Source organism: Chelon labrosus (genome assembly GCF_963514085.1).
Source record: "Chelon labrosus genome assembly, chromosome: 13".
NCBI classification, from domain to species: Eukaryota; Metazoa; Chordata; class Actinopteri; order Mugiliformes; family Mugilidae; genus Chelon; species Chelon labrosus.
The window spans coordinates 21,551,404-21,573,603 of record NC_140346.1 but is presented as its reverse complement, the minus strand read 5'-3'; the positions used below and the strand labels follow the sequence as shown (position 1 = coordinate 21,573,603).

The following is a 22,200-nucleotide window of genomic DNA, read 5'->3' as shown; positions in this document are numbered from 1 at the left end:
TTTTATTTTAGCCAGAATACTGACATTATAAAGTTTGACACCTCATTTTACGATTACTGGACAAAACATTAGGTACACTTAAGAAAATGAATGCATTCTAATAAAACAGTCCTGCATGAAATCTCCTTTTATTAAAGTTCAGTTTACGTTGAAACAGAGAGGTGGTAATTCAGCTGCATGATCATTCTGGAGGATGTAGTTTGCGGTGAATTCTGTTATGTTCCTTATTAGATAAATACACTTCCCAAAACATTAGGTACACTTGTGAAAAAGAACGCATTTCAATATAACAGTCTAAATCCTAGCTTAATTTGACTGTATGATCATTTTGGATGATGTAGTCTGTCTCTTGGATGGTAGAAATCTGTTTAGGTACAGTACAATATAATTCAGTAGTGCTACAAACCACAGCCTACAACATGAAACTACAATTTATTACTATTTAGGACTGTTATATTATAATACAACTGTTTCCACTAGTTTACTAATAAACTGGAAAGTGAGTGTATGTGTAAATGTCTCATTATGATACCGGGTGTCACTCAAACTTTACAGTGATATACAGTGGAAGGTGGACCTCAAAAGTGGATTTCCAACATCATGCTGCAGGCTCCAGCTGCTGTAAAGCTCCGACATTAAAGTGGCTGCAAATTTGTGGAACTTGCACTGCCCAAGTCAAAATAAGGCGGATTCTGCACGGTAATTTCATGTGTCCCAGTGTAATGTAATGTTTTTTGCACATTCTTGCAAATAAAATATCAAATTACCAGCAAGTAACTGACGTAGAATAAACAAGGCCAGGTAGTGTTACTGGAAATCCAACCTCAGTCAGGTTAATATTCAAAGTTCAGGGAGGCTCAACAGAGGTTGAACTCAAAAATGTTGTTTGGGGTCATCATACTTGGCAAAATTCAGAAGAGCAAGTGGCAATAAATTGAATTCTTCCCCAACCCTTTCTCCAGTATATTTCATTTTTGTTATAGTTTCTGGCCTGTATTGTGAATGGGTTTGTTTGTGAGTGAATTTGGAAGAGGACTATTCATTTTTTTAAGCACTGCTGTGATGGGTACTTGCAATCTCGTTGAATCCTATATACAGTAACAATAAAGGCGTTCTCTTCTTTCTGTCGATAGGAATCATATTTATTGCAAACCTTATTGGACCACTTATCAAGGACTGTCAATGCCAAAGAGCCTAATGGCTTGCTTCACAGGGAAAATAAATCTCACGCGGGCAGCCTGAGGATAATTGAGTTGACACTGGAGGAAGATTTATACTAAAGGTGCCATGTACAGTATCCAATCATTGCATGAACTTGTGAGACACTGACAGTGCAGAGTTATTCAAGCAAGCCTCTTCATCTCATGCCGCTGCCTTCTGCTTGTTGTGTTTTGCAAACCACTCGTCACTTTTATCTTCAGCCATAGCCTGAAAACAAGAGAGAAACATGCTGAAGCACAGTGAATATCCAAATATTGCATATTTAATGTAGAGGTTGAAATACTGGGGCAACGCCAACCTTGTCGAGTAATTCATTTCCTTTGGGGTCCACCATAGACAGCTGCCTAAACGCCTCGTCTCCCACAAAACATATCTCATGGTCGTCCTAAAACAGACATTTTACAGTTGATATTTTAATTGCATTGATTTCACACGATTACAGAATTATTTTAGTCATACACTTACCGGGTCAGCTAAAATAACCACTTCTACGGTGGCTTTTCCAGGAGTATCCAGACTGACTAATGGAGTGAGTATTTTCTGATTTTCCTTCTTCATCAAGGCTTCGAGGTCAGACAACTTAGAAATGTAAATAAGACAAATTATACTGATGCTGAAAATGAGGACTTTTTTTCTCCAAATTAACAAAAAATTAATATTTTTACTTGATCCCGTGGGCATGAAAATGCTATTCTCCCAAACGCCGTTCCGTGGTTAACTGTTCCACTGATATCACGTAGCTCCAGTTTACACTACACAATGACAAAAACCACACACAGAATATCAGGTACATTCTATATGTAGTCATCAACATAACATATACTGTAAAACACCTGTTTGACTACTTAAACTTGTCTTTAATGTATTTGACTCACTTGAGTGTCAGCGAATCCCATCAACACCGTCTTCTTTTCCTCATTCTTGTCCATCACCTTCATTCCCAACAGAGTAGTCCAGTAGTGGGTGGATCTCTGGAGGTCTGACACCCCAAGACAAACCTTCTGCACAGGGTCTGGGAACAAATTAAGAAAAAAAACTATCTCACAAATGACCAATAACAAACTAATAACGAGGTAAAAGCACTAAACATTACTAAAGGGGCATTCAAGAGCGTTAACCAATCAGTGCTCATTGGTTTGGAGTCTGCTCAGTATAAAATGCTGTGTGTTTGTACCACATGGCCGCTCGTTTTGCATTGTCCATATTAAAATATTAGAAACAAACAGAAACCGTATATTATTGTATTTTAATTTCTTTAGGGCTGCATATTATAAATATTTTAATCAATGGAATGACAGTTACCATCACAAATATTCTGAACATAGTCTGACCAGAGGACCAAGTAAATTTATATTTCTACAAATTAGTCTGTAAGTCATAAAACCAAGCAACTATTTGCATAAGTAAAGCTTTTAATCATATGGTATTTGGCATTTTTACTTCATGAAATGGATTTCCCCATTGCGGGACTAATAAAGGTTTTCTTATTCTTATTCTTATAAAATAAAAATACATATTAATTATCTTTCCAATTAAGATAAGATATGGTAAGATAACCCTTATTCAAGTAGTGGAGAGATTTGCAGTCTTACAACAAGAGAGGGGACAGGACAGTACACACATTATCACTACAAAAAATAACCATTCATAGTGTAAAAGTATAAAGAACCAACAAGTTGGTCAAATACTCTAGAATAAGTAAAACAACAGTCTATAACTGCTAGCTCAAACAGAGAGTGGCAAATGCACACTGGAGATGTAATACAGGTGTTGCACTGTAAATATTGACATCTATTGCACAGCAAATGCAGTGATTTGCCTTTTTATGGAAGGAAAAGTCTGATTTGAAGTTTCACTGACCATGAGGAGGCTGCTCTTTGTCCACAAGGTAGAAGGGGTAGCCTCCAGGAGCCTGGGTCAGATACAGAGCGTCTCCCACCTCAGTGAGAGGCCACCCAAGACGTTTAGCATTGCTCACAGCTTGGCTCGACTGCAGAGTGAGTCCCTGACATGAAAATAGAGATTTAAAAAAAAAAATACTACTAATGTATGGTGCATTACAGGCCCTCTGTATATTGTTCAGTAACCAAATCAATTCTCACCCACCAAGAAGTCATTGCCAAGCTGATACTCTCCAACTCCATAGTTGTATGTCAGTTCAGCAACAAAATGGTCATCTTCTGGACCAAAGCCAACCATTGTCTTGCTCCACTTCCCATCGTAGGGGCTGTAATGGTGCAAGATGAAGGCAAGGTTAGTATTAGGATATTATTATCTCCATGTTACAATGAGTTCAAAGTCCAGCTGCAGTGTGAGCACAATGAATAGCTACCCATTACAAGTTGCTTTGCAGCCTTCTTCAAACTCTTCATGCCGTAAAATCTGAAATGAATGAAAAAAAGGAAACTAACCAGTTATGACTGCAGTTTCGCGTATTAAAAATTGAGGAAATTAGCTGCGGTTGTGCAATACAATGCCTAAGATTATCCGATCAACAAAAGTTAGGCTAATGACTGGATTCAGGCGTATGTTTTACATGATATACAGCTCAGAAAAAAAATACCTTCATGCCCAGAACATCTCGGTAAAACGTGGCTGTTTTGGTCCTGTCACCAACTTTGAAAACAAAATGCAGCGCTCGTCTCAAAGCCATATTAATTGTCAGATATGATATAACTGTTGGCGATCCGTGTGCGAGGCGCGATTAAGTTTCCTTGAAGATCGATTTCTCTGCCATCGATGGATGAAAAGTAAGTACCAATTAATAAAAATATATTTATGAAACCGCTCATAAAAAAATCATAGATATTATATGATACAAGTAATATTTGATAGCGCAGTTATTATGTTATTAATGCAAATACTTTGGTTACTTTATGCAAAAATTAAATGTAATAAAATGACATTCACTACCCCTTGGCAGTTAGGATAATGGTATATCCCAATATGCTGCATCGCATTCTCTCGCGAGATTACAATCAAGACGCAAATTTAAAATGTAAACAAATGAAGAAACAGCCACAATTCGCTGGTATTAGTTGCAGAATTAGTATTATATGGGCAAAACAACTACACGCAATGGACTATTAACGATACCAAATAGTCTAGATTAATTTAGGATGAGTAAACGCTACAGCAGCTCCGCTACAATTGGGGGCGGTAAGTAGCTTAGCTTGTGTTGCTACTTTCTTCTGAAAGACCAGAGAAGAAGAAGACAGGGCAACATGGCGGCGTACATGAGAGGCGTGATATATCTCGCTTCTATAGAGCGAAGTGCTTTTCTGTCTAAGCGAAGCAGTATTGTCGTGGAATCAAAGCGGTATGTACGTGCGCTAAAAAGGAAACCTGTCAAAGTGTTGTTTCCCGAAAACGAGACGAGTAAAGTCGTGAAGCCACCGCCACAACCTCGGCTATCAGGGGAAAATGTCAAGAGGCAGAAGGAGACAGAAGTCACATCCACAACAGAAGAGAGTGAGTCTGTGTGGACGAAGAGAAATGCGCAAGGAAATGTAAAGCTTGCTCCTGTTACTTTTGGAAAGAATGAAGTTGACGGACTGCGATTTGAGAGGGCGTTTCCTGGAGATAAAAGACTGTCGTAAGTGTACCTGAAAGAAGGAAGCTGTAAACATCTGTAAATGTAAAGTCTGAATACTGATAAATAACAAGTTTCAAAACATTTTTCTAAGTGGGCAATTTGGATTGGACTTAATAGTGACCAAGTGACACCTTTTCCCTCTCTTCCTCCACACATCTGTTCTACAGGAGGTTGGTGAGTGTTGCTCGTTCCAGGACAATCCGAGAACATCAGGGTAAAATCCTCCTGGAGGGAAGGCGTTTGATCTGTGACGCACTGGTTGCTGGTGCCAAGCCACAGACGGTGTTCTTCAGCACAGTGGATCGGCTCCGAGAGCTGCCCTTAGACAAGCTGAAAAAGGCCACGCTGATAAAAGTCAAATTTGAGGACATCAAGATCTGGTCTGACCTTGTGGCCCCACAAGGGGTGATCGGTACGGGGAACACAATTTGTTTTGGCTCATGATAAAGCATGAATAAATAGTTTCTCACATCAACTTCTTTTTCTACAGCCATATTTTCTCGCCCGGATCCATCACTGCTGAACTTTGCAAGCAGAGATCATTCAGTGCCGCTGTCCCTGATATGCGACAACATCCGAGATCCGGGAAATCTTGGGACTATCCTGCGATGTGCTGCTGCTGCTGGCTGCCATAATGTGCTCCTCTCCAAGGGTAGGTTTATTGTGTTAACAGTTAAAGGTGTGAATAATTGAACTCTAGTACTAATTCTTGTCATGATTTTTAATTGTTCATTATTTTGCCAACAGGTTGTGTTGATGCTTGGGAGCCTAAAGTTCTGCGTGCAGCAATGGGCGCCCATTTCCGCCTTCCCATTTATCCCAATATTGACTGGGATGGTATTGAAAATCATTTGCCTAAATCTGTCACTGTTCATGTGGCTGACAACAGCGCTGGTCCTGACAGAAGTAGAGAAACACAAACAGAAATGAATGCATCCTCCAAAGCAGGAGATTATGGCTGGGTCAGCACAAGGTCTGTTCACAAAAAGGCACAAAACGAGGAATACGACTCTGACTCAGATTCTGATTCGGACTCCGACTCTGATGATAAGGGACTTATACTCCCCAGAGTGGACAGCAAGCTGTACCATGAGAGCTGGGCTCAGAGTCCCACTGCTCTTGTGATAGGCGGTGAGACGTATGGTCTGAGTGTAGAATCAGTCCAGTTAGCGGAGAAAACCGACGGCCGCAGGCTCTTCATTCCCATCGTTCCTGGTGTGGACAGCTTGAATTCAGCCATGGCGGCCAGTATCCTTTTGTTTGAGGGCAGGAAGCAGCTGTTAAAGCTGCTGCAAACATCTGGAAAGAAACGGCAATCTAAAGCTGAGAGGCAGCTTTCATAATGCTTCTTCTACTTAAGAGACTGAATGGATTTACTTAAAGTTAACAAGTTCTACTCATATTAAATTTATGTTGAGATCTATGTCCATGGCTGAATTATGTGTGTTTTTCATGTTTTTTCATTGTTGCAACAAGACATTAGACTGGTGACTCTGTAAGTTAAAATATTTATGTATAAAATACAGTAAAACCAAACTCCTTGTTTTGTTTTTTTGTATCAATCAAAAAGCCAAGGATTTTCAGCGCATTTCCACCAATGACAAAGAAAAAGCTGCACATTCTCTTATCTGGGAAACAAAGATAACCACTGGCTTTTTGGCTCCAAAAAATAAGACCGAGTTAAAATAGCTGCTAAGTTTCTGTTAGTTGATTAACCCCTTATGGAAACCAGTAAAGGTCTGTGGTAATAGTTGGGAATATAAGGGACAGAATCTTATATTTAACTTTATAAACTAATTTATAGCATTGAAATTACTATTTACTATAGTACTGGAACAAATAGTGGAAACACCTTTTTTTTCTTATTATTATTTTGAAAAAAGATCTGTTCATTCATTTGGTTACTATAGCGACCAAATGAACGAACAGGCTGCGGATTGTGATGAGAACAATAAAGCTCTTAATGCAAAGTGCGCTTTTAACACTCACAAAAGCTATTTTCTTGATGTGCCCATTAGATTTTGTTCTGCACAATGAATCTGAAATAAGCTTAAAAAAATTTTGGGATTTAATGATAAAGGATTTAAAGACTCGTCCCCACTCTCAGACAAGTCAGACTGCTCTGCTTTTAATGAAAAGAAATGCACATAATTCTCATTTTCTGATTCCTCCCATCTAATAATTCTTAAATGGATTACTGCAGCACTTATAAGTTTAAGGCCATTCTTTTTATCTTCAGCCACAATGCCGTGCAAGTATACAGAAGTCATTAAACTCGTTAAAACAAAAAGCGAGGTTTCCATCCCTTTAGGTTTGCACATTCAAGCATATGCAATGGATCAGCACAAAGTCTGCCATAATAAATCCCTAATAAGTCCTTAAGTACTTCTGACAAAGGAAGTGGTGTCTTTTACATTTCCAAGAGCTAACTTTATTGATAAAACTTAACAGAAACAGAACGTTGTGCTTGCCAGTGAATTTTTAATGGGTGCGAGAAGTCGTGAGTGAGGGGAACATCGGGATTTATACATTCAACACTTTTCAAAATGCCTTTTTTTTTTTTTTTTTTGTGCCTCCAGAAATAACCTGGCCTTTCTCATTAGGGGACCTTCACAGAAAATCCTCATAATGACTTTGAGATGAGAACCACCATTGACAGCTGGCTAGAGATGACTTTCACTCACATCATGACACACACAACAAGACACGGGGGAGGGCTTTCAAACGTCAGTCATTGGTATCACGTGCTCTTTACTGTATGTGCACCTGTCATACTGTTACTTTTTTATTTAAATACGGCCGTAAAGGCTTACAGCTACATCCAACTGAGGGTCAGCACATCTGCACATCTACGTGTGAGTTACAACAGTAAAAACGCATCATTCAGAGACCGAAAGTGATCTTGCAGACAAAACGGAAAAGCAAAGAACAAGCTGATTAAGTAGGTCCACTGGGTAAATTCTCTGGTTTTCTCTAGAATTCAGAAAAGCTATCATGTGAAAAAAAAAAAAAATATCTTGAGGCCAAAAAAAGAAAAATAACAACAACAGAATCTCCATATATATTACTGTATGGACTATAGTCAATGCAAGGCACCACAGGAGAAAGAGAGGACTCCAAGAAAAGAGGAACATGTCTAAAAAAAAAATGTTAAAATGTCAGTAAAAAGTGAGACATATGTCTAACAGTCAGGAGGGGAGGTGGGAGAGAAAGACAGGGAAAGAGAGAGAGAGGCAGTGGGGGAGAGGCTGGGAACGGTGGAGGGGTGTAGCAGTGGGTCAGAGTTTGATGATGGAGTTGAGTCCCATATAGGATGTCCAGTTTGCACTTGGACTTTCTCTTCAGATGGGCTCCGGTTTGAGCTTTTCGGCGAGGAAGTCGCTGACAAATTGATCCACCACGGCCGGCGTGATCTCCTCCACGTCGCGGACGTACTTGGCCCGGGCCGACATGTCCAGGATTGTGAGCAGAGGGGCAGCTTCGGGGAGGTTGGTGTAGTCTCGGAGGGAGTCGCTCATGTCATCCTGTGGTGGGAGGGAAAGAAATGCAGTGATGAGGGACATCATAGCGATGCATTCCTCACATGAATAGTTGGCCTGATTAACTGGGAACAGGTCCAAATCAGAGCCACTGAGATGACTTATTTACATTTTTGTGTGACAATGCACTGGCTTCGGCTCAGTCGGCTCTAACAAATATAACCTTTACTGCTAGTTCGCTTGTGAAATCTCCCTATCTAAAGCTAGATTTATGCTTCTGTGGTGGATCGATGAGGTAGCCTGATGTTAACCTCGCCAGAAATGTAACTACAAGTCGCGGCGATGTACTGTATACTGGAATGGCTGTGGTTGGTTCAAAACTCATTTCCTCGTCCACATCTCTCAGCAGCTGCAGAAGCCAAGGGAATTCACTCTCCTTCTGCCTCCTACAAACCATCCACTCTCTTCTGTGTGTTGCAGTGATTACAGTAAAAGTAGTCGTTCTTCAATATTTATTAACTTCACCTCCTGCAAAGCCACTGACTGGCATTTAGCATACAACATTGTGTTATTTTGCAGGATTCAGTTTTGGTGCATACAACCTGTGCACTCTGGACGGCTTAAGGCCTCTTATAAAAAAAAAAAAAACAGTCTGAGGGGAAATAATTTGTGTATTCTTAAAATAGCTTTAGACATACTATTGTTTAAAGCGATGTCATAAAAGCCTTCAGGCTAGTGGTTCAGGCAGCAGATCTTCATGCACAGCATAACCAAACTATTGAACTGTAGAAATGTCACCTACTTAACGCCCAAAAAAAAAGTCAGAAAAAGATTATTCAGCTCTGTCATGGCATGTTGATGACGTGCTGCGTGGTCAGAGGAAGCTGTTATGTCATCTTTTCTCTCATTAACTCATTAGTGTCTTTTAACTGAATGTATTCAGAGGAGAAGAAAGTTAAAATTATACATTTTCCTGCTGCTCCCCAGTTCATGCATCAGATAATGATGACACGGCCCTCCACTTGAATTATGCCACAATAAGATTACCGGATAATATCCAGAACAGCCTGGGACAATCTTTATTAATGTACACTCCTTGAAAGAGAATATGAAACCGTCTTCTCTGGCGTCTCTTCCTGCAGGCAGCGTGCCCAGAGAGACCCAAGAGCTGCTGCTTAGTCACACATCCCGCTGTGTGGAAAGACAGGAAAGAATCAGGTGGGGGTCCCTCCTTTTTCAAACGCCCGCTCACGTCAGATTTACAGAACATCTGAATGTGGGCAGGAGTGGGAGCCGTGCACGGACTCGTGAAGGAGTATGTTTAAAAATAGATCTGCTGCAGGTATAATGTGGATTCCAGTTTTTTATTTCCTTGCCGTTGAACTGGAAAGGGCTTCACTATGTTCAGCCCGAGGCTTGATCTCACCTTTCACCTCTTAACGAGTCCGGATTACTCCTTCTGTAGCCACATGTAACAGGAATGAATCACCAATGGGCAGGCAGGCACCAACTTTTAAACAAGCTTGAGAGGGTCATTAATTATTGAGGCTGAATAAGAAAACACGGTTTCGTAATTCAGCTCGAATTCCAGCTGGGAGCGCTTCTACAACCGGCATTCCTGCCCTGACAGAGATCCATTATATTCTCGTCACATATCTTTCTCTGAAAATGAATTTCATGTGTTATGTTTTTCTAAGGTCACACGGTTCACTTACATGTGCGCAGCTAATATTGTAATATCATTTTGAGACATTTTCTCATCCTCATGACACGATGACCTGATTTCCTCGCCTCCCCCACCCCCCTCCCTCTCCCAGCTTAATTTGCTGGCTCAGAGGGAGAGTCTCAAAGATTAAAGATCACTTTCATATGGAAAAGATTATGCTGCAAACGCAGAACTTACGAGAAAGGGCCAGAGGGTGGCACTGCAACAAAGAGCTGAACTTCTAATAGAGGCCTCTGATGTTGATACTGTTACTGATTTATTTGCCAGTGTGAGTTCAGTGGAAACTAAGTCAGTGATAGAGCACCTTTGGATTAATTAACGGCAACATGTAAATCTTCACCACCCACCCTCCTTGCAGCTCTCTTTGTTTTGTCTTCTCTGTTATCAGAAAATCCGTCTTCCTAAACAACCACACAATCAATCTAGGTCCTTTCACTGAATGGCTTGGCCACGCTGCTACCTAAAAAGGATACGTACGCCAGGATGAAGTCTGTGACCCCTACTTTGCCGCTAACAGATGGAACAGATGAGTTGCAGTGTGGTATTTTATAAAAGGCAGCTAACTCGCTTTGAATGGAGCTCGTTTTATTAGGCTGCAAATCACCGTACGCTGACCACTTAATGCTCACAGATGTAAGCTGTCACTAAGGACAGTGCTGTTGGGAGTGAAATACAGCCTGATGCTCCAGCTACAAATAAAAGCCGCTCTCTTGCAGCCATACGACGCGTGGATTATAGATCATCAGGGCACACAGTGAAAAGAAACCACAAAGAGAGAAATTCCACAATCTGTCAGCGTGGCCTTTCCGGCCCCTTCCGATATGAGAAGATGTAATCTCTGCGTCAGTCCTCGCCTCCGTAGGAAGTCATGCGTCTTCTTTTGTGTGGCTTCTCGGCTTGTGTAAACTGCTTCTCGTGAGGTGCAGCCATTCCAGAGCCCCCCCGCCCCCCTCCACCACCGCCACCACCACCTCCTCCTCCTCCTCCTCACGCCGCCCTCTGCAGCTCAGCTCAGAACAAAAAGACAAAAGGGCCTCTCTCTGCTGTAGTCCGCACTCACAGCTGTGATAAGGCACGGCGTGTGTTTACCGCGAGGGACCTGCTGGGCCGTGTCGGGCTTATTCTGATTACTGATGCACTGTGGCATTTCACAGACGATGGCCATCTGATAAGGCCTCAGCTGATAATGATAACAAGCCATACCACTGGCCTCTGAGCCGCGACCGCATCCGTCCAACCGGCCAGCTTTGATGTCTTGAGGAAAACCCCAATGTTTACAGCCTCTACATCAACTGCTCATCAGTTCATTTTGCTAAAATTAGCAAAAAACAGCAAATTAAAACAACTATTGCACGTTGATAATTAATGCAGTTTTTATGTTTTATATGTATGTGTTTATGTATTTTTTAGCAAACACAAGACTAATTTCCAGTTTCCAACACTAAAAGTCCACATGCTATGCTAGCAGCTCTGCGAACGCTGAGCTTAGCTTTAAGCTAGAAGCGATCATCAGCTAACATGCCCAAAAACGAGTTAGCATGCTAACTATTGCTAATAAACGGCAAACTCATAATTTTATTGCAGGTTTTTGGTGATAAAAGAGCAATTAATAAAGTAAAGTTTTGACCCAGTGGTGATGCTAATGAGCAACATCAATATTTATGACAAATTTTACGCTTATTCGTCAGAGAACAGAGCTAAAGCTAACAATTACCTTAATTACTGAAAGGTCTGGCGTTTATTTCTTTAAACGTTTGCTCTGTAAAACATCAGACAGCTAAAATGTACATCAGTATGTGATAGGGTCCGAAAGTAAAACCATCCAACGTCTGCTTTGCCTCATCCAAAAAAATCAATAATATACAAATTACACTCATGTGAGACCAGCCAACTCTGGAAGAAGCAAACTCTAACAAATACGATCCATCTTATTGTTGTGGAGACATCTATAACCACAAATGCAAACATCATGGGGCCAAATAGAAAAAAAAAGACACTTGGCATATACCAAAGAGATTAATAATATAAAGTACTGATGTTACGTCCCTTTTAGGAAAACACAGGAAAGGATATTCTGCAAGAATCTTCTTCACAATGGAATTATTTAGAAGAAGATGATAAGCTGCATGTGTTTAGTCACTGTGCAGGCTGAAATATATCTGAAGCTTTAGTGATAAGACTGGAATTATTGTATGGTGGCTCTGCAGTGTTTATGCAACCCCATTATAATCTCAAAGTCGAAGCAATCATTCTGTTTAGAGGGACGCACGCACGGAGAAATCAAGGACAGGAAAACAAAGCTTTGAAGAGCATAATCACAGGCAATAGCAACTGCTCAGTTAAATTCTTATGTGAATGGATAATACCACCAGAGTTCATTTCACATGAGACTGTCAGTACACTGCAGAAATGAAAGAACAAAAGATCTTTCATTCCGCGTTTTTAAACTACTCCGTGGCGTATGTTTTTTTTCAGCAGGGTAAGAAGATCCCGTGTCATTCGGATCCGCCAGGCGTCCCCCTGAGAGACTGCCAACATACTGCTGTCTCATGGACACAGAAAACCCAGCAGCTGGCCTGGCAGGGAAGCGTGCGACTACCAGGGCAAACCCAGGCCAGGGCGAAGGAGTCTGAGCCCCGAGCCTGGAAGCTCCCCTTAACGGCTCAAATGGGAAGTGATATCCGACCGTAAAACCGGGAATCTGGAAATCAAAACTGGTGACTTCATAGCCGGTTCAGCTGCAGCCAGGAAATTATACCTGCGCTACATGGATGTAAAAATATCTGGCTTAGCATGTGTGCCACAAGGGAAACAAAGCTAACATGGACTGCAGCTATAACATGAGAAGCTTCTGAATTACTACAAGCTGCAGTGCAAACAGCGTTTCTTTGTGTTAGGTCAAATAAACATTGGCGCAAAGACAATGAACCGAATGAAACACGATTCACGGCAACTCTTTCTGCAAACTTCTACTTATTCTGTGTACATGCAGCACGTCAATGACATTTCAAGGCTGACATTAGAGTGGAGCAGCTAGAGTTCAAGAGTTAGCACATGTGCAAGCCCCACGGCCGAAACCCGAGCCCGCTTTTTGACACGGGAGACCAGCGCTGTCCTCCCAGACTGCCGGGCAGAGAGAAGGTAAGCTGGAGGGCAGAGAGCAGGGGAACTGAGGAGAAGTAGCTAATCTGGTAATTATGTCTGCCGCAGCTGCTAACTCCGTCAGTTCTGGAAAGGTCGAGACAGAACAACACGAGATAACAAGAGTTATGAAAACTCCACGCTTCGCCCCACACAGGGCAGATGTGGGCGGAGATACGGCACGAGATGTGGGGAAGATTTGAGGGGAGCAGAGAAAGGCTGTTGGCACAGTCTGGGTCCACCCATCGTGATAGAAGCACACAGGAGGTCTGATGCCGTTACTATTACTATTTCCACTGCACTTGAACATAATTTAAAGTGGCTATAACCCATATCTTAAAACGTTACTCGACTCCTTTTAGTGTCTTTTAGGCAATTGTTTTGGTTTTCTAACATCCTGTTCACTCTTAGCACTCATGACGTTTTAAGAGGCAGCTGTTTACATAAAAAACTGGTTTGCAAAACAAGGCAGACACAGTTAACAAGTCGCATTTGGCAGAAAAAGAGATAAATGTTTCCTCCAGCAGTTGGCAGAGACCAAAAATAAAAATTTAAAGAGAGAAATATGACTTTAAAGGAATACTAATGTGGCTAATTTCTGCTTGAAATCAAAAACAAACCCTCTGGAAACAGAATGATTATTTCATCAGTTTGTTTTTAAGAGCCTCTGCTTCATTCAAACACACGCCACGGTTAATTAACAGCACATTAGAAATGTTTGTTTGCTACATATTTATCTAGGTTATGTTTATGTATTGTGTCATTTTCAGTTTTCTGCCTTAAAAAAACCCAGCGTCGGTCGAGCTTTAAACATGAAAACTAAACCAAATCAAAGCACAAACATACACATACACACACACACACACACACACACACACACACACAGAGACGCTCACACAGTCACAGATGATGTGGAGCATGACACGCAAAAACAAACCCCGACTCGAGCGATGCACGTTTGTGTGAAATGACATTTTAACTGTCTCGAGTTGCTTTCGAGCGGCTTATCTCACCTCTCCAGCCACAAAGAAGAGCAGCGGCGTCTCCTCCTCCTTGGCTTTGTACTTGGCCATGAGCTTCTCTGCTATTGGTTGGATCAACTCCTTGGCTGGCTCCAGTTCACCTTCCTCCTCTGCATCTGCGCAAACCGGGGACGAGACACAGGACGATGTTAAAAGTATTAGAAAAAAGAAAAAAAAAAAAGCCACATGGGAGAGGAAAATATGCACAAACTAGAGGCAAGGAAGGAGAGAGGGAGAGAGAGAGACGTCTGGTGGACAGATGAGTGAAGAGATGAAAGGAGCTCTACAGATGGTCTCCGTCTTGTTTTGCAGTTTGGTTTGACCTTAAGACATCAGGGTGGTCTCACATTTTGAGGGTCATCCTTACGCACCCTCACATTCTCGCCTATTGTCCCGTTTTAGAATGTCATCACATCTGCCCTGCATTCATGTCTATTTAATTTTTCATGCCATTTACAAATCTACTGCAAAATGCATTTTTTTGGGACCTTTCGCATTAGCATATGAATAGATTTCCCACAGACCTCTGGACCTTTCAACACTGGAAGAATTCTCTCTGACATTCACTACGCTCTACATAAATGCCACTTCATTCAGGCAGAGCCTCATGCGGCGCTGCGGCGCATTATAAACCCTTGTCTGCTCACCCACAAACAGGACGAGGCAGGGCCCCTCGTGGAGCTGCACCGCGTTGGACTCGCTGAGCTCGAGCACGGGCCGGGGGTGCCAGGGAAAGAGCCGGCACTCCGGGTCGTTCAGCACCTCCACCCGGCCCTGCTTCGTGATCACGTGACCCTCGGCGTCCAACAGGATCAACGTGGGGATACCTGGAGAGACAAAGAGGAGGACGAGAGGGTGATGTGAGAGGAAGGAAGGAAATGTGCAAGAGCGTGGGAGGTAGTTTGGGTCATTTCCTTTAATTATCGCTCCATGACGCAGACTGCTCCTCTCCCACTGAGATTTTCTTTTACTGTGCAAATATCTTTCTCTATTCTTTTATTTATGCTGACTTTTTAGATCTCTGTAGCTTTGTTTCACCTCTCTATTATATTATTGACCCCCACCATCCTTGTGATTGCAGCCATCTTGCTTTAATAAAAGCACAATCGGGCAGGAAACAGTGAGTGTTCCTGTCTACGCATGCGGACTGAACTCAACTGAGGTGGAGGTGATTGTGAACTGCAGGGGTTTGAGGACAGGAAGGGGGCAGTGTTGACTCGTCCTCTGTGCATTCCTCACATTCTTTGCAGGACAGGCCTAGAGCCAGCTCTCACTAACATCATCCACAGCCCTCTGCAAACACACAGAGCAGGGACTCAGTAGAAAAAGGCACAGAGGGAAAGGCGCAGCACTTCCGCAGCAGTAACGAGACAGTAAACTTGATAACTGGCCCACATTCCTCGGGCTGCAGGGCAGTCCGTGTTGCTGCACGGCACAGAGAGCTGTCAGCCATTGTGTCAATGTTTCTGTGTTTGTGACATAACTAAAGCTGGCACGGAGATAAACCTCCACTCTCTGCTGCTCTTAGCTTTAAGAACCGAGGCTGTTGTTTAGAAGCTGGGTGCAGCTGTAACATACCCTGTATCCCGTAGAGTCTGTTGAGTCGTGACCGCCGCGCCTCATCTGAATAAGGCACCGCCAACCACGGCATCTCGCTGAAGTACTGCTGAAAGGACTCCTCCGACCTGGGCAGGTTGGAGAGAACAGGTTTAAGGTTGTTACACAGAGGACACAGATTATTTGTGTCCGTGACAGACGGAGGCAGATGTGCGCGTCAATAAATATGATCCTTTCTATATCCCGGCACAGCGACGCTGACCTGTCAGCGCTGACGAACACGATCTCAAACTTCTGACCCGACTCCTTGACGGTTCGATACGATTCAACCAAGACTCGGGTCAAGCTACGGCACGGTGGGCACTAAGAGAGAGTGAAAGAAAAAAAGAGAAAGCATAGAGAGTCAAAAATATGATTGCTGCAGCTGCTTTCATGTCCCAAGTTATTCTTTCTCCGACACCAAACCCCTTTCCACAAACTAATAATTCACCCTTGTTTTGTGTACACAGTGGCTTCTTTCAAATATATCCCATGCTTCTTTAAACACTAATCCTGCTGCTAAGAAAGTATTTGTTCTACGGTGTGTGTGTGGGAGAGCACACACTCGGCCCAGGCAGAGGGAGCGGTGGTATGGTTGGCATTAGGATGACATCAGAGTGCCACGGCAGCTGGAAGGCAAACAGACCAGTGTTAACTCCCAGCCTCGTTCCCATGCTCTGCGTGTTCTCCGTCTGCATTCATTAAACCCGCTCCGCAGTGAACGCATGATAAAATGCAAATATTAATAACAGCTATTTAAATTACGCCGGCTGGAGAAGCGGCGTTATGCTAAAAGTCCCGTCTTTGGAAACTTTTGTTAGAACGAGGTCGACGAAACTCTGTAAAAGTAAAGGCGTGCTATCATTAATTAGCATATATTTACATTTCCTGGTTCGGGAAATCAGAGAGAAGCGGCTACAGTTTATGAATAAAGACTGCTTAAGTGAAATTAACAATAAAAGCTGCAAGTAGTCCGGGCATCATTTGGCGAATAACACATTACAGACAACATCTTTAATAAACTCTTGTAACATCATCAAAGGAGGGACACACTTGCAACTTCATTAGGTACACTAGTGAAAACAACTGCATTCATGTCCCTTACTAACTCTTAGCTTCATTTGTTTCAAATAACAGAGAGATCTGTTAGTCTTCATTTTGGACGTTGTGGTTTGTGGTACTGTTTGAAACGTATTGTTCTGAACATGTTTCCATTATTTTGACAACCCCGCTTTAGTCGGTGGATAAATAACAGAAACCTTTCTGTGTTCAATTCAGTCCACCATCACCACTGCACTACTCTGCAGACGCACACACAAACAATCTGTTTGCACAGTACTATGTACCAAATACTGCACTAGTTTAGTAACATTAGGTAGCTACTGATTAATGCGCTGTTAATTGCTCACTTTATCTGTTTTTGTATCGCCTAATTTATCATCTGCCCATCTCCTTTATTGTAAATTATGTTATAGTTCCTGTTTAGTCTACTCACATTTAACGAAGAAATCCATCTGTATAATATGTGCATAGTACCTCATTCAATCATTATGTATATGCTCATTCACCTGTATATATGGTCTCACCTGTACATAGGTTTTGATCTGTAAATATTGTCCATATGCTGTAAAAAATAACCTGTACCATACTGCTTATATACCACACTATTTATGCCACGTGCACTTATGCCTATTGCACTTCTGGTTAGATGCTAAACTGCACTTCGTTGCTCTGTACCTGTACATGTGTAATGACAGTAAAGTTGAATCGAATCTAAATCTTTAAGCTACATCCTCTGTTTTACGCGCTGTTTCGACATTAACCGAACATTATAACAGTCTTGAAGCTCAGATTTAGTTTTACCATGCACTCATTTTCACTAGTGTACCTAATGTTTCGGCAGGGGAGTGTATTTAGCCAAAGAGATGCTGATTCTACTAATGCCTCGTAGCTCTACAGTGTTAATAAACAATGCATTAGTATAATAGCAGGTTATAAAACCACTATTAAATTATTGTTTTGGCCACTTGATGGGAAAAAGAAGCCGTACTCAAAAAAAAAAAAAAAAAAAGATTTATTATCTGTACAAAAACTTGTTATGGCAGATTTGTGGATTTAGCTAATAAAAAAATAATACCCATTGCTTCCTCCAAACACATGGGCTGTTGAGTTAATATTATCTAACGTTCGGCTATGTCACATCCCGTCCTATTTATTAATTAGACCCGGGCTGTATTTCATTCTAATTCAAAGCTCATTATAGCGGGTGCAGCGTGTCAAGCACCGGGATTGATCCAGTCCTCGTCGCGGCACAAAGGGACGGCGGGATACGACGAGTGTGAAGCACACAGGCTCGTTCGATTCACTGCTCATTAATTGACTTCTCCCTGGCTCGACTGTAGACGTAAACACTGTGTATACTGCGTTGTGCGCTCTTTACACAATGCGCTGTCACGTGGCCGTCTAATGTAGGGTTGCGTCTGCCAGCAGTTGCGGCTGAAGCATTGTAATGACAAGTATTCGCTCACATTTCCAGCGAAGTGTGCAGCAAAATGTAGGTCACGTGTCTCTCCCCTTTCGCCGTGGGCCTTTTCAGAACATTAAGAATAAATATGAAAATGTATTTACGTGTAAATGCATGCCAAGGCGAGGCGCTGGCATTTCATGTTTGTAAAATTACTTTAATAGAGGATAGATTTACACGGGTTACCGGGGGGGAATGTGGTGTAAGAACACCGCAAATAAACCCCTAATGGCTTTTGTGACTTGTCCTTTTCAATTTTGTATGGGTCTGGGGTCCGAGCCAGCATTCAGGCGTCACCATTCTGAGGAGGCTGCGGCTCTGGCAGCTGCTGCGCTGGCTGGCTGGCCTCGGTAGCTCGGGAGCTGCATCTCATCGGGAACAGCGCGCCGATGATATAATGCCTTCCATGCATCACTGATCGTGACCTTCGCTGGCTTTCAGCGGGTGCAGCAGAGAAAGAGACAATAGCCTGATGTCATTTGGGTGCGGTGCCTGACCCAGAGGTGGTGGTTAAAGGACTGACGGGGACAGTTGTGTTAATGTAAACACACAAACACAATGGAGTCGCCTCCACCCCGCTGCTCCTCTCTCGTATCTACCGCTGCTCTGCCTCTTCCTGCTCCACTCTGCCACCGCTGCCCTTTCTTCTCTGTGATGTCTCCGTGTTTTGACAGAGTTAGCAGTCCTGAAAAGTAAAAATCAGGGTCCTCTTTGTCCTTCTTCTCTTCTCTCTGCACTCACCCAGTGCGCCGAGAAATACACTCCCACGTAGTGTCCCTCCAGAGAGCTGCTGTCTGTTGTCTGCCTGTTGTTCCTCAGCAGAGGCCCTGCCACCACCTCTGCAAACGGCTTCGGCCCCCAGGGGAACTCCAGGCCTGGGAGAGGACAGGAAAGTGGAGTGGGCAATGAAAGGGGGGAAACACGGGAAGGAAAACAAGAAGTTATTGCCATGCCAGCTGCTCTGTGAGGTGTTAAACAGCACTGCTTTGAGCTAAATGCTAATACGCTCACAATACGCGATGTTTAGAATACACACTCCCGATTTTGCATGCTATTATTTAACAATTAACAAGTCATCCAAGGCTCATTTCTCCTTATTTTTGCAGTCATTATTGTCTGTGGACACATTTAGGTCAAAATCTAAAACATCTAACCATCTAGTGCATATAACAGTAGTCTATGTATTTAAATCAAATCAAAAAATTGCTGCAGCAGAACAGAAGATCCAGATACATTTATTCTGTCTGTGTCACGGCTGTCAGACTCCAAAAAGTCTCATCTGCACCTATCATTTGTACATTACTTTTGGAAACGCAAACCTCAAATGCAAAATATGGCTTTTAATGCTTATTAAGAGCCAAGCCTCTCAAGCAAATGAAAGCCCCCAGATACACTCCTGCTCTCTTTCACACTTTTCATTTCCTTTTCAAGGTGTTTTCATTGTTCCCGTCAAGCTCCGCGGACGCATTTGCCGGCAGCCGAATTAAAAAGGTGGCAATCGTAAATAAAACCTTGTACGGCTGGTTCATAATGGCCTCTTTATGCGAGCTCAGTTGTCTAGGGCTTCATTAGGCAGGAACGACACGTCCGCACTGCGCTGGCGCGGCCTTTCATTGTTGTCGTGATTGTAAAAGTGCACTCCATCTTTTACGCTGCGGGCTAGTCTGCCGCCACTCAAGTCAGTCCTTTCATGGCGAGTGAAAGGCAGAGGGGTCCTGAATTGTTCAGCCGCCCCTCCCAGTCTCAGTGTACAGCAAACTTTTCACTGGCCTCTCCCTCTCCGGACTGTAGATGAATTGATTTGTCACGATAGGAACAGCGCTCAGTGTGCCTTATATGCAGCCAAAACCCAATAATACGAGAAACTATTACTCTGTTTTTCATTTGAAAGAGAGGCAGAAGTGATAGAGCATCCCGGCTTATCAACCATCTTTACTGCTGAGGCCACAAATGATTCTTTTCTCTGCCCACATCTCGTTTGGAAGAACAGTTAATGAATCATGGAAATATTACTGCAGGCTTTCATGAGACAGGGAAATCTGTCTCATGCAAAATCCATCCTGCTTCTCCGCTGCCATTCTCCCTCCTCACACGACTATCAACACTTTTCTTTTTCAAGCTGACCAAAGAGGGTATGAAGAGGCGGCATTTTAAAATGTTGAGATTTTCTCAGGCACGGAGGACGCCCTCGGTAAAGGACAGGAATGCAACCCCACTCTTGTTAATTCTCCATCTCCACTTCAAAGTGGAGAAATTATAGGTTTTGCAGATGAGGGAGTGAGACACGGACACGCTATAATATTCATGCAGAGCCATAATTATGGGAGCATCAACTCAAACAAGGGGGAAAAAGTTATTGCAAAATGCTTTAACCAAATGTTGAATGATGCTGCAGAGCGATATCTGCAACAGACATTTGACTTGTGTGTGTGAATGCACATGTTGCCTTAGCTACTAAACTTATTACACTTTAGTTTATTTAAATTTCTCAATTTCTCAGGGTTGTCTTATTGGTTTGGTCCCCAAGCTGTATGATATGGTATTTGGTACTGTCGTAAATCTCTGCAGCATTGGGAGTTTAACTTGTTTTTATGCACGTTTTTGTTTTATTTATTTCAACAGAGTGGACATGCTGGGAATCCAAGACAAAAAAAAAGGGAGGCTGAGGAGGAAGCAAACTGAGGCAGACATAACACCAGATGTGTTCGCACCATAAATGAAACAGGATCCATTATACTCGTGGTATACTTAATCCATGGAGGCTTTCTAATTGTAAAACATTCAACGCAGACTAGAAAAACGATTTTTTAAACTCTGTTGCATCATCTGAATGTATTAGATGAGCCCAGTGGGAAGGCAAGCTAAACACTAACACCCATGTGTACAAGCTGGCATCGAACCAAGCCTCCTGGATCAGCGCCGTGCTCTGGGAGGGAACACTGGCGTAGAGGCCAAACCGTGCTGTTAAAACTTTGGAGTTCATCATGTGAAGCGCACTGGCAACTAAAAGCATTTTCCCCATAAACAGTGATTGAAAAATTAAAATGGTGAAAAGATTTGTGTCACAAACCACCCAAAAAAAAAAATGACTTATTATGATCGAGATTGGGTCTATTTGGTCCAGGAACGTTTGGAAAGTCTAGAGGAGGTTTGTGGTTGTTGTTCATGTGTGTGGGGAACAAATGAGCAATCGAGGACCACCATCCCTTTCTTTGATTTGTTTCAATTTGGCCTGTATTGCATTGTGATGTGTTTCATATTATATATGTGTACACCGATCAGGCATAACATTATGACCACCTTCCTAATATTGTGCAGGTCTCCCTTGTGCCTCCAAAACAGTTCTGACTCATTATAGAATGGACATGGGCCTTCTCAGGGAGTCCTGTGGTGTCTGGCAACAGGATGTTGTCGGTGGGACACCTTTGGGTCCTATGGGTTGAGTGGAGGGGTCTCTATAGATCATCCCACAGACACTTGATCAGTTTGGGATCTAGGGAATTTGGAGGCCAGGTCAACACCTTGTGCTGTTTTTCATGTTTTTTTGAGTTGTTCCTAAACTGTTTTTGTGTGTGTGTCCTGCTGGGGATGGCTGCTGCCATCAAGGAGTGTCATTGCTATGGGTTGGGGTGTCTGGTCTGGTCTAGGTGGGTGCTACATGTCTAAGTAACATCCACACAAATGAATGCCAGGTCCAAATGTTTCCCAGCAGAACAAGATGGTCGATGTTATTTACTTCTCCTGGTCATAATGTTGTGGCTGCACATTGAAATGAAAACGCAATTTATTATTGTTATCTTGTTTTCACACTAAAGTTTTGCATTCATTCCCTTTTGCCCCGAGGGAATTTTAGGTCTCTCCTGCTGTCGTGAGAGATTTGGGATTGACAGCCAGAG

General features: G+C 42.6%; 3 protein-coding genes across 3 annotated transcripts in view; 1 reads left to right on the top strand and 2 right to left on the bottom strand.

Annotated features, from left to right (window-relative positions):
* Nucleotides 1–47: 47 nt before the first annotated feature.
* Nucleotides 48–3,992, bottom strand: glod4 (glyoxalase domain containing 4). Its single transcript, XM_084558252.1, has 9 exons — nt 3,785–3,992; nt 3,554–3,603; nt 3,328–3,448; nt 3,082–3,226; nt 2,097–2,233; nt 1,887–1,973; nt 1,687–1,800; nt 1,520–1,606; nt 48–1,428 (listed from the first exon to the last, which is right to left on the bottom strand). Exons 1-9 carry the CDS (start codon nt 3,872–3,874, stop codon nt 1,363–1,365), a joined length of 897 nt encoding a protein of 298 aa, XP_084414378.1. The 5' UTR covers nt 3,875–3,992; the 3' UTR covers nt 48–1,362.
* A 166-nt stretch (nt 3,993–4,158) lies between these two features.
* mrm3a (mitochondrial rRNA methyltransferase 3a) lies at nt 4,159–6,344 on the top strand. Its single transcript, XM_084558055.1, has 4 exons — nt 4,159–4,816; nt 4,984–5,228; nt 5,307–5,468; nt 5,564–6,344. Exons 1-4 carry the CDS (start codon nt 4,446–4,448, stop codon nt 6,157–6,159), a joined length of 1,374 nt encoding a protein of 457 aa, XP_084414181.1. The 5' UTR covers nt 4,159–4,445; the 3' UTR covers nt 6,160–6,344.
* Nucleotides 6,345–7,257: 913 nt separating this feature from the next.
* nxn (nucleoredoxin) overlaps nt 7,258–22,200 on the bottom strand; it is a 64,142-nt gene continuing 49,199 nt past the window's right edge. Inside the window, exons 3-8 of the mRNA XM_084559119.1 lie at nt 19,046–19,179; nt 16,004–16,104; nt 15,763–15,869; nt 14,832–15,011; nt 14,176–14,300; nt 7,258–8,340 (exon numbers count right to left, since the gene is read on the bottom strand). Of these exons, the coding sequence (XP_084415245.1) occupies nt 8,158–8,340; nt 14,176–14,300; nt 14,832–15,011; nt 15,763–15,869; nt 16,004–16,104; nt 19,046–19,179 (830 nt within the window). The 3' untranslated portion in view covers nt 7,258–8,157. The remainder of the gene's footprint in view (nt 8,341–14,175; nt 14,301–14,831; nt 15,012–15,762; nt 15,870–16,003; nt 16,105–19,045; nt 19,180–22,200) is intronic.

Coding starts and splice junctions, on each gene's coding strand:
- glod4 (XM_084558252.1), bottom strand. CDS start 3,874: ATGGCTTTGAGACGAGCGCTGCATTTTGTTTTCAAAGTTGGTGACAGG. Junction 3,604..3,784: donor GAGATGTTCTGGGCATGAAG/GTATTTTTTTTC, acceptor CATTCATTTCAG/ATTTTACGGCATGAAGAGTT. Junction 1,801..1,886: donor TTTCATGCCCACGGGATCAA/GTAAAAATATTA, acceptor TACATTTCTAAG/TTGTCTGACCTCGAAGCCTT.
- mrm3a (XM_084558055.1), top strand. CDS start 4,446: ATGGCGGCGTACATGAGAGGCGTGATATATCTCGCTTCTATAGAGCGA. Junction 4,817..4,983: donor CCTGGAGATAAAAGACTGTC/GTAAGTGTACCT, acceptor TCTGTTCTACAG/GAGGTTGGTGAGTGTTGCTC. Junction 5,469..5,563: donor TAATGTGCTCCTCTCCAAGG/GTAGGTTTATTG, acceptor TTTTGCCAACAG/GTTGTGTTGATGCTTGGGAG.